This window comes from Electrona antarctica (assembly GCF_951216825.1).
Source record: "Electrona antarctica genome assembly, chromosome: 7".
Lineage (NCBI taxonomy): Eukaryota > Metazoa > Chordata > Actinopteri > Myctophiformes > Myctophidae > Electrona > Electrona antarctica.
Window position 1 is genome coordinate 26510773 of NC_136812.1, and position 12231 is coordinate 26523003.

The 12231-nt window shown below is 42.4% G+C and overlaps 1 protein-coding gene across 2 annotated transcripts in view; it reads left to right on the forward strand.

Moving 5' to 3' along the window:
* Positions 1-7313: 7313 nt before the first annotated feature.
* Positions 7314-12231, forward strand: part of dennd1b (DENN/MADD domain containing 1B) — a 148483-nt gene continuing 143565 nt past the window's right edge. For both annotated transcript variants that reach the window (XM_079506371.1, XM_079506372.1), the window contains exons 1-2: positions 7314-7608; positions 8104-8168. In XM_079506371.1, coding sequence (XP_079362497.1) covers positions 7592-7608; positions 8104-8168 — 82 coding nt within the window. In that variant the 5' untranslated portion in view covers positions 7314-7591. The remainder of the gene's footprint in view (positions 7609-8103; positions 8169-12231) is intronic.

Below are 12231 nucleotides of genomic sequence, written 5' to 3' on the forward strand. Positions count from 1 at the left end.
CTGAGGCGAGCTGACACTGTCTGTGTAGAACGACCAGACGTTGATGTAGGGGCTGCTCAGATGCTGCTTGAATATCAAGACGTGTGTGCGCACGCACATGCGTGCATACACACACACACACACACACACACACACACACACACACATTATTGAGACTGATGTTCCTTTCAGGCATCGACACTCAAGTTTTCCCCCACCAACCCTGTAGCAGTTTCTGGCTGGTCTGGCCAACAATGATGGAGACACTATATAACTGACTGTGGTTGGGGCATTGGCCGCAGGGCTGGTGTGTGTGTGCCTGCATGTGAAATGGGGTGGGTGTGGGGTGCTGAAAGAGTTGGGGGGATGCCTGGCCTGTCAAATGTTTCTGACTGGAGCCTGCCTGGTCATGGCTCTAAACTGGACATCTCTCCATTTCTCTGCGGCTTGTGCCATTCTCCGGCTGTAGCAGACTGCACAAATATATAACTGCCACCCTGCTCCAGCAAAAGCATATGCTTTAGCTTAAGGTCAGAGATGTTCATTCCAAAAGGGGAGAAATAAATAGCTCACATATCCAGTTAGTTGTTTCAACTTGTTTTCAGCACTTAATGAATCGAAATCACTCAGTTGTGTATATTGCGTTAACATTTTTTATTGTTTTTTGAATGGTGTTAACGTTTCACTGATGTTGCATAATTCAACAAAATCATTAATCAATGAATAATTTAATACATTAAATTTCCCATTGAAATAAATATCATCTGTAACTTAAAATGAATGACTATAATGATGTTTAGAGTACCATATTGTTGATATTCATAACAATATCACTTAATATAAGTGTCTTTCAGCAGCTTCAAAAGTATATAGACTTTGCAGAATTTATAATATCCCCATTTTACACAATATATTTAGGCTGAGCCAAGCATTATTGTTGGTAAATGGGTTCAATAGCATGAAGATCGGACTTAGTAATTGAGAGGATGGGGCAGATCCCCTCCCCCTTGTTTTTGTATTTCCTAAGTGAATTTCTCCAGAAATCTGTCTAAGGGATTGCTCTGCTGTTTGCGACTCAGTCACCAACTGCTAGGCTAGAAAACGAAGGGGGGAAAGAAAAAAATCTCAAACTGTGCCATCACTGGAGTGGGAAGACGTGGAGGGATGAGGCAGACATGAAAGTTGGCCTATTTCATGGTCAGGCTGCGGGACCGCCAAGGCCCTGAATGGCAATGCATCTACTTTAATGTGACAGACAAGTCCCTAGGCAAAACTGTGAGAGCCACGGCAGGCAGGCGGGCCCAGGTACTTGATGAGTGTGACACCCTCACCATTCCAGTGTAGAAATGTTGTTTCCGCACGCTCCGCTGCCTCGCTTCAAAATTCCACCAAATAAATTCGCCTCTCATCCCGCCTGACGATGCGTCCCCGCGAACCTGTCCTCCCCAGCACTGTTGGGATCATGAATCTCCTTGTAGCCGCTCACAGGGCTTTGCTCCGATCACTAAGCACTTGCCTTTGGGACCCACCTGCCGAGGAAAATTGTGGCCGTGCCAGTAGGCGGCTGCGACAGAATTCCATGGCAGACACACTCACTCATCCCAACGCTGTTTGCCCAATCAAGCGGAGACAGCCAAGTGTGTGTGGCAGGTTCACAGCTAGAACGCCCAAAGGCATTGCGCTGCCTACCTACATGCGATAAAATAAAGACGCAGATTTCTTTCTTTTTTTTAACTCTTGCACGCACAGGTAGTGAGATATGAGTGGTTGACCTTTCCTTGTTCCGTCTCTGTAGGCTACACAGTGTAGCGTTTAGTCTAACGGCCCTTATTCTATATGAGCCTATTATGAGCCATAGGGTGTTTTGGGAGTTTAGTAGGCCTACAGTATGTGTATGTGTGTGTGTTTGTGTGTGTGTTGTGTGTGTCTGTATATATGCATGCATGTGAATATGGGCTGATCTATTGCAGTGTTGTGATGAGAGGGGCCTAGAGTTCATTAGGCTGTGGCTCAGGGGAGCTGCCGCAGGGAGCTGTGCTGTAGCCAAGTGTTGCCAGGAGGCTGAGCTGCAAGTCCAGTGGGGAGGGAGGCTGTTGATGTCCATGGCATGTTTGTTAACAGCCTGATTCCATCAAGTGGTGTAAAAGCAATGCAGCCAAGTGTGAGCGCTGACCCTTGGCCCCTGCCTATTTTTAACATCACTGCACTTCAGTCAAAGGTAGACAGTTCAGTTTAGCACTCACAGAATGGAGTAAATGAAGCTAATATTCATGCATTTGTACAATTGGGAGAACAAATAACAAGAAAATGCAAAGTAAAAGAGCACAGCACCTCATCCAACTATCTGTGGTTAGTATCACATTCACAGCCTTTATCTTGGGGGCGAAGATCTTAAATGAACTTAGTTTTCATCTCCGTACTCCCATAACCTTTGTAAATATATTTATAACCCAAATGGAAAAATGTATTAAATACTGTTGGAAAACATGTGCACGATGATATTTTATTGGACAAGGAAAAATGACTGTACAATATCACTATATTACATGAGGATGAGGTTCTAGCAAATGGATCCCTCCTCCCTTCTCTCCATTCTTGTGAGAATAAAAATAATCTAGAGAATAGTTGTGATTCATAGCAGTTGGGTATTGCACAGACACTACTCCATATTTCATCATTTAGTATGCTGCTAAAAGATGACTCTCAAAAGCAGTCCAAAATAACGACAGGCAGGAGACAGGCTACATGTGATGTGCTCCATTCAAAACAGGCACCATATATTTAACTTTTGGCTTTCACCTGAGACTCTATGCCTATACATAAAACAGAGAATTGAACCTTTTCATCATCACTGGGTCTTTCACGTTGACTTGGCCATATGGACACTGGGGGTGAGAGAAGGACAAAATGAAATATTAACTGAATGAACTGAATTAATTATATGACTTATTTTTTTGTTTTTATCCCACGATTTTTGTAACCCATTTTTTTTCACCCAGTGTCAATTGTCGACTCTAATGTAATCCTGGGCGCTACACTCGCTCTGCCAACCTGGGGAGAGCAACAGACTGACCTCATGCTTCCATCAAAGCATGAGGAGTGCAAGCCGCTTCTTTTCACCTGACAGTGGGGAGTTTCCCTGGTTGGACGTAGCACGTGGAAGGAACACGTTATTCCAACCAGTTCCTTTACCCTCCATCAGGCGCCCCAGCTGACCAGGGGGAGGCAGCTTTTTTGTGAGGGTACCTACCCTAGGGAACACAGGGAGAACATGCAAACTCCACACAGAAAGGACCTTCTGCCAACCCCACCTAGGCTATGGTATGACTTGGAAGAGAGAACACGCCCCCATGCACAAAACTAAACTTGACAGTAAAGAATAGTGTAAAGCAGAATACAAAACCATGCAGAAGATAAAATAGAACAGTACTGTATAGCGCAGTACAGAACAGAGCAGAATCAAACAGCCAGCCCAGAACAGATGAACACAGCAAGGAATGGACAACAGTAGAGGAGAACATGACAGAATGTGACAAATGGAACAGAACTCACATGTCTGCATGCAGTGCCACAGCATTTTCTCCTCTGCAGGTGAGCATATGCTGTGAACACCTTATACCCACTGGCTGGGTCTACATACATCCTCTTCTTTGCCTGGACATAATAGATAATATTCAAATGAAACGTGCGCGCGCGCACACACACACACACACACACACACACACACACACACACACACACACACACACACACACACACACACACACACACACACACACACACACACACACACACACACACACACACACACACACACACACACACACACACACACACACACACACACACACACACACACACACACACACACTCTTGTGTTGGGTCTGCCATGTAAGGATAATGGAAAATACATGTCAGATGCCTATGCAGTGTAAATTGATAAAAAACAGGCACTGGATGCTAAAAACAAAAAAAGTGCCTTTTGGTTGTGACTAAACACCCACCTTGTTTACAGAGACTAACATACCAACACCTTCTGTAAGGGAAAGGCACTGAACTATCTGCCATTGCTTTGGAAGTTAGAAAATGTCATCTCTCAGTCTGTTTCAAACTGAGGACCCACTAGTCGGTGAGCTTTGACAGGCCACAAAGGGAAAAGGCCCCAGGGTATTTGGTGACATGGCCTGTCATTTCACATGGCATTGCAGAGCCACATAGTGAAGCTGGCATAGCCGGGGCACTCCCCCCACGCATTGTGCTTTTACCACCCAGGCCTCCCCAGGTCGCGGACAACTTGCTTCAACTTCAAGCACAGTCAGAGGCGCAATATTTAGTGCATAAAACCCCAAGGGCATTTACAAATAACAGCACCACCACACAAGTGAGAGAGAGAGCTCACTTGTCATAAGAGAGGTCATGTTTCTTTAAAGGATTGCACAAAGACATGTTGGATATGGTGATGGAGAAATGTTTTTCTCCTTTAAAGGAATAAATTAATTCACTATAGTCATGACAAATATACCATTTATCACAATGCTATTATTATTCATCAATAGCATAAAAACGGTGACTATCCTATTACTAGTAATAGATAGAACTAATGGGAAGAATAGCCTGTTATGTTTGTGTGCGAAATGCGAATGCATACAGACTAGGAAATATTTCCATTCAAGCAGAAAATGCATTGGACAGACAACTAGACAGAAAAATAAAAAACGATCTCAGAATCTAACAAAGATAATGTTTCTGCATCTTTCCTCTTACCTCACATGCTTCTCGGTGTAAGTTATATATGGCCAGCTCACCCTCGGTGAACTGTTTCCCAGCGTGGTCAATGTCAACACACATGACACATGTCACCACTTCATTGAACCCTGTCTCATTCTGGTGCTCGGTATTGATCTGTAGCGTCCTGTTGCTTATCAATGGCTTTGAGTTTTCTTCCGAGAGCTTCTGTGTTGACATGGTTACAAGTCGTTTATAAAGATGTGGATGGAAAATTAATCTGCTGACAAACGGTTTGTTCGGGAAACGTTGGATAAGCATATTTTTCAATGACAACAGCGAAGATCTGATCTGATCATGTTACATGAATGATGTTTCGGTCGGTCAAATATTCTACTAGACTCTACTAACGTTACTGACCCATCAATGACAATGAAACACAGGCACAACTTTGTATAAAAGCAACATCCAGAAAAAGACCCAAAAATAAATGCACTGCAAGTGCAACCCAAGGTTCCAGCTTCCTCTGCTCTTCTTGTCCCTCTCTTGACATGTGACCATCACCATACCATAAATTGCATAACAATTTCCACAGCGCCTCTATCGTTCTAAAGCAGCTACTACACAATATACTGTAGTTTTTGCATTCAGTCAACCTCTCAGTCACACACTGTGCACACATACTAATACTACTACTACTACTACTACTACTACTACTACTACTAATAATAATAATAATAATAATAATAATAATAATAATAATAATAATAATAGCCTACCATACTGCACAGAAATGGGAGAGAGTGTTAACAGCAGCTAATCCTCTTGTTCAGGGTTTTATCCCAATTACACACACATGATAAAACAATAGTTAAACTAACATTAATCACACATTAATCCCAACAACAGATTCACATGGTAAATAACAACACAATAACACAAAGAACAACAATTTGTGGGCAGTGGGTGGGCACCCGAGGCATGCTGGGGAACCCCCCTCACAACAGCCTGCGATGCTGCAATAACCATAATAAAATCAACACATTCAGGCAACCTTCCAGATTTTTGACATGATGAATGAAAGATTTATCATTTATGAATGGTATTAGATTGCATGGCACTGCTAGTCAGATCCCTCTGATTTAAACAAAATAGGCTTACTGGAAATGGCTATACAAATTAGCATGATGGGTTGGACTGAGCTCTGTGCGGTTGATGAGTGGACATTAGTGGCCTTCTCAAGGTTATCTACTGCTGTAAGCTACCACTGATTATGTGTCAAGTCCTGCATTCTGGGTTCTGGCTAATGAAACATGACGTGTCTTCTGACTGACATCATGGGGGTCAATTCTCCCCCAGACAACTTGCACATTACTGGTCAAAATATCCGGTGAAAAATGTTACTTACTTACAGTATATAGACAGAACAATGTCATTACATTACACCCCCTTGTATAATAAATATGCTTGTATCGATTTTGAACCATTCTGTACATCACTTTAGTGTAAGTTAGGCCTACTTACTCTAGCCTATGAATAAACATGCAGCTATTTCATATCCCTATAATGTAGCCTATCTGACCATATTTCATGCAGGCATAAAAATTAAGGATGTGCTTTGAACATAATTTCTATAATTCACAGTAAACTTGCAAAATTGCAATAGGCAACGTAACAGTATTCCCAAAACGAATATGAGTTTATGGTACCAAATCCTGTGTGTGTGTGTGTGTGTGTGTGTGCGCGCGCGTGTGTGTGCGCGTGTGTCAGTGTGTGTGTGTGTGTGTGTGTGTGCGTGCGTGCGTGCGTGCGTGCGCGTGCATGTTTTTCTTTTTTTTAAGAAAAGTCAACGGACCTGCCATTATCATTTCATAAGGGTGCCTGAGACAGCCTGCCCCAGTCTGCTGCCACTTAATTACCTCCCAGTCAGCCTGAAGAAAATTGGCTCTGATCCAGACAGATTCTCTGGAGGAGAGAAAGAAAGAGAGAAACACATCTAATCTATGCCATTGGGTTTCAATTTTCCATGGGACAAATACATCCATTCCTTAATGCAAATAAACTGGTCAGTGACTCAGCTTATTAATAATGAGCCACAGTGCCACAGTTGCATACACAACATACACAGTATGTATGCATACTAGGTGATTCAGCTTGAGTACATCATCCTTAGTGGCAGCGGTGGCCGAACGGATAGCGGCGCGGTCTTGATACCGGAAGGTTCCTAGTTCGAATCAGCCGTCCGACACGTTAAAAATTACCACCGCTGAAGTGCCCTTGAACAAGGCATTGAACCACTACGATGAAATGTGTTCTATGAGCAGGGCCTGGCTGGAAACAAGTTCTTGAGCTTAGCCCAGATACCCTGGGTAAATATAGATTTCATTTCATTTCATTTCATTTCATTTCATTTCATTTCCTGACCAGCGCTGCTGGAAACTATAGTCATAATACGGTAATAACGCTATCCCACATACACAATTCAACTCAATCAATGCACAGTACAGATAAAACCATTAATCATAGATTGTGTATGCTTTATGACGTTACGTTGTAGCGGAGTCACCTCCCAACAGCAAGGTGCTCATCATCAGAAGACGTGACGTCACTAAATCTTTGACAGCACTTCCTGGAGTGTGTTTGTTGTGGGAAATACCACCGTAGAGCTGGAAGTGAAACGGGCCATTCTACAGCACACACACACTCAATAAGAACGACATTGCATCCCTTTACATTATTCAGCCTCTCGGGCATTGTCGTCGCTTTTACACCGTTATTACGGAAGGTATTCATTCACATTGCTTCGGAACGTAAAAAGTACAGTCTGTCTGGACAGTGGACACCGACGCGCTGCGGACAGCCAAGAGCTGTCGCGATGTGGTAAACCATGGACAGCAGGATAAAGTAAGACACGAGTTGTTTTTTTTCTCTCCTTCTATCGCTTCGCTTGCTTTCTGTCGAACTAGTACGGATAGACCCAACGTGGAGCTAGCCGCTAGCACGGTGTGTGGACGTGTTATACGAAGGAATGTTATGTTTCACGCAGCGTGTGAGACAGTGGAATTAGCAGGCAGGCCAGCTGGCTTGGCAGCATTTGGGTCAGCCTGCTGCGCTGCTGTCTGTGGCTGACCACGAATTAGCAGCTCTGCTAGCCAAGCAAACCCGGCTTGCATTCACCCAGCGAGCTCGCTGCTGCATGGCCCCGAGTTTAGATCGTTCTAAGTTTGTTGTCTATATGAAGATGGGTGGATCACCTTATGACATTAGCTTACCAGTTACTGCTACGCTACAAGTCATATACTAAATTAAAACCACTCAATTATCAATATGTGACCTTAGCTACTGCCCATGGGCAGAGTGACACGTACACACCGTAAAAGCTGCTCTTTTTCATTTCAGGTTGAATCCAGAAAGAACATTTGATTTGGTTCTACAGGTGGCATGTCCAACATCTGAAAATGAGGGTAGGTAACTCAGTTGCACCCTAGACTTATATAAATAACTACTAGTGTTGTCTGACTCTGAATTCAAATTTCACTCTGCTTTGTTTTAGAAGCTTTCTTGGGCAGGATCTTACTATTATACAATACATTTACACAGACATTGTCATTGGGACCTTGATTGAAAAGAAACTCCCTTATGTTTGTCACTCTTTGTATGTTACGCATCTGCAAAAAGACTGTTTGTGGTGGGTGGGTAATAATTACAGTGTTCACTGATAATGGTGTGTAGCCTAGTCTCAGTCTGAATATATGCTATAGCAGAAGCAGTATTTAGTCTGTATTGCTCTTCTCCAGCATTTCAGGCCAGGTAACTTGTGTCAGAAAGCTATACTTTCATAAAATGTTTTTGATGTCTGAGTCATTCCTCCCAAAGTGAAGGGAATATTATACCTGGTGTGTTATTACAGGTATATGTGTTCTACTGCATCCCTTAGAAAACCTAAGAAAGGTCAAAATCATATATTTTTAAAGGTATAACACCAAGAGGCATCTTTTAGACATTCATCAGATAACATTTTGATTGATGCATGGTGGATCTTTGTTAGGTCATGACAAAAAGAAGCACATCATTTATTTATGGTTTCAAGCCTTATTTTTTAACAAGCCCAGTTACACATTTACCTTGAAGGCAATGTTGCTCTAGTGATCCAGGCAGTTTTGAAAAGTTTCTGCTACAGTATGTATGGCCAGCAAGTAGCATTAGGTTAGCTGTTGTGCTCTTTGCAATGGTCAAACATTCCAGCTGCAGCAGCCAGCCTGGACAGAAACTTGAGTTTTGAGGCTAACCCAGGAAATTATTTTGGCCACTGAAGAACAACATTGTATTCCTGCGTTATGAATATGGGAATCAAAACAACCTATATTTCACATCAATATCCAGTGTCACCCTGAGTCAAATCTCATGCAAAAACAGTTGCATATTACACCGGCTCTCTTGTTTTCCCCACTCGGTTTTGACGTTAAAGAGGTGTGCTGTGGATGGGTCACTTGTGCAGCTGCTGAGTTGACCATAGCAGAGGGAAAAATTATCCTTGGACGTTGCTCTGATATTAGATTTAAAACCATACTCATAAACCACAGGCCTATACTGTAATAACTGACTTCCCCCCATGTCTGATCCAGGGTCAGGCTCATATCCGGACTCCTTCTCTCAGGAGGACGGCTTCATAGTTCTATGTATGCACACACATCCCTTAGGGCAGATGAAGCACACCCATTCTGTTCCGGCATTGGACAGACCTCCTGCCACTACACACTGTACCAAATCCTCATTGGCTAACAGAACCGTGGCATTCAGGAAGTAGACTTGATGGAAGAAATCTCAGATGTCATTGTATAATATTTGCCAGCTGAGGCTCATGATTTGGATGCCTTGTTTGCTTTAAAAGGAGTGGTTTCAGATAACCAAATAAGGACTGAGCCACTTCCGTAGTTATTAGATCAATTTCCCTTTCTTCAAACGTAATGTACCTGAGGTACGAGGGATTTGAAATGATATGGCTTTTGAATGTCACAACTTAACCCATAAACTGTGCTTTGCATGAGCTCGCATCATTATACTCAACATAAATTGATGGATTGTGTGTGAATAATAGATTTGTAGGCCTACAGGTGCATTAAGCCCCAACATCTGACCTTTCTCATGTGCACTGTACACTTTGTCTCAGTTCTGTCATTCTACGTTTCATACACTTATATGAGCTCACTGAGTTACTGCTATGAGTCACACCAGACAGGCTTTGGCCAGGCTGTGAAACCTCTAGTCTTCATTTCTTCAATCAGTCACCACAAACTAGACCTGTTTCTCCTACTGCCAAAATGTGAAGGCGTAGCCAAAAAAGCACATCATATTCACACTTTATCTTCTCATTGCTTCATAGAGGCAAACAAATAAATAGCCCACAGTAATGTCCGAAATAGGCTATAATTAAATTGTCATAGCAACACAGTGTGGAACATTTAGGTCTAACCATTTGGAGAAGTGGCCTAAGGTTTCACTTGTCTTTGTTCATATTTTTCATTTCTCCCTACAAGGTGGTTACTAATTATATTTTAAGTGCAAGAGCATGATGAATAGAGTGATTATGATTCCCTGTTCTCCCAGTTGAGTTGTTCTATTCTCCCACCACTGCCCTGCGCTGCCATCTACAGTACCTTACATTATCCTATGTTGAAAAATGGCCCATGAAAGGGTATCCTCCTTGAGTGATCTGAAAGGTGTATACCTTTCAGGATTTGCTGATGTCACAGCAGCACTTTGCCCGTTCTCACCACATCCTGGCTGTGCTGTGCTGTGCTTCCAGGAAACTAACACCCTGTGTGTCACAGCTTGCTACCAGTCTTAAGTGTAAAGGCAAAGGAGGGGTTTACACTGCTTGGCTTTGATCTCTGTGCAAAAGTCAACTGAAGGTACATTGTACATTTGAGCCAATATGACAGACACTTTCAAATTAGAGAATATGTAACCTAACCTTGTAACCTTTCAATGCACCTTTCCGCTACTTCCTGTGTTTTGTTTTTAATTTTGATCTATCTAATTATTCATACCCCCTTTTTCTCTCAATCTAGTCGTTGCCTATTAATGCTTGGCTAGTGGCTAGTAATATCGTCCCACACATTACTGTGTTGCCACTTCTAGTGTACCCTACTGGCTCACCTGCCAGTGAGGAGTCCCTACAGGGAGGATATAGCGCCTCTCAGAGCCATAGAGTAAGACAGTTACTACAACTCCGTTCACTTCATGGGACCAGTCTAATGGCAGTTCTGCTACATAGACTTCTATTGGCGAATGACAGTTTACGGAATGCATTGGAGTCTATGGGCTCGCGCGAGGCTGTTTTCTGCCCTCGCAATGTTGTAACTCTGTCTTAGAGGCTCTGGTGCCTCTGTCCTACTCCTCCAAACCGGATTCACTGCGATGGATTTAGAACCACTGTACTGAGTACAGTGGTTCTACATACTCTGTGGTGTTGGGCAGGTATCTTACCACTACACCACCCGAGCACAGTCACCCTACTTCCTGTGTTAACAGTGGTTTGCATTTGTTTTGGTGAGCTCCAAAATCCACTGAGGCATATACTGATACTGTACTTGTCTGCATACCGGAAGCAGGGCTTCTTTTTATAGTAAGTTGTTTCCGGCTGGTTAGTTTGAGTCAGATCAATGATGAGTAAAATGCACAGGCATTCTGTAAGTGAAACTTCAAGGTGTTTAACATTTCCTGAAGAAGTTAAACCCTTATCTCAGTCTGACTCCTCATTTTGTAATAATACAAATACATTTATTTTTTTATTTTTTACAAAAAAGTAAAACAACAAAGGTACCAAAATACTGTTGAATAAACCAGAACAGTATAAATAGAAATGGCAAATAAAAATATACTCCAAGAAGACTGGGCGTGAACCCCTTTTGGTGTTCTTCTAACCCTTCTGGATGGGAACCCCAGAGGGTTATGTACAGTATTAAAAACCACACCCGTGTGAAGTGAGGGGCACTAACATATTAAAGTCTAACTGATGCTGATTAGGTGATGTAATGGTGATGTAAAACAAACGGTGACAAACAAACATTCTCTTTATTGTCAATGGCATTTTTAAAACGAACATTGAACTAAAAACACATTAAATTCTCTTTATTGTTAATGGCATTTCATGTTTGTGTTAGGGACAAGATGATGTAAATTTTCCCTTCATTGTCAATGGTGTTTTTAAAACAAACATTGAACTAAAAACAAACATTAAACCTGTATATAGGAGGGGCTAGAGCCAGGATTTAGAAGGCGTTTTTAGAATCGGGCCCCGGTCCAAAATGGGTTAATAACTGTTGAGTGTGAATGAATATGAAGACTAAAGCTGAATCTGATCTTCATGCCAGGTTAAACATAACATATCGAACAGTAACCAAGCATATCAATACCAGTAAACACACTTTGTACACTTCAGCAATATTGACAGTTAGCCTAAAGCTGTATACTGTCGTAACTTTAACGTGTTCTACTCTGTTGCAAAGTGCCTACAGTGTGGGC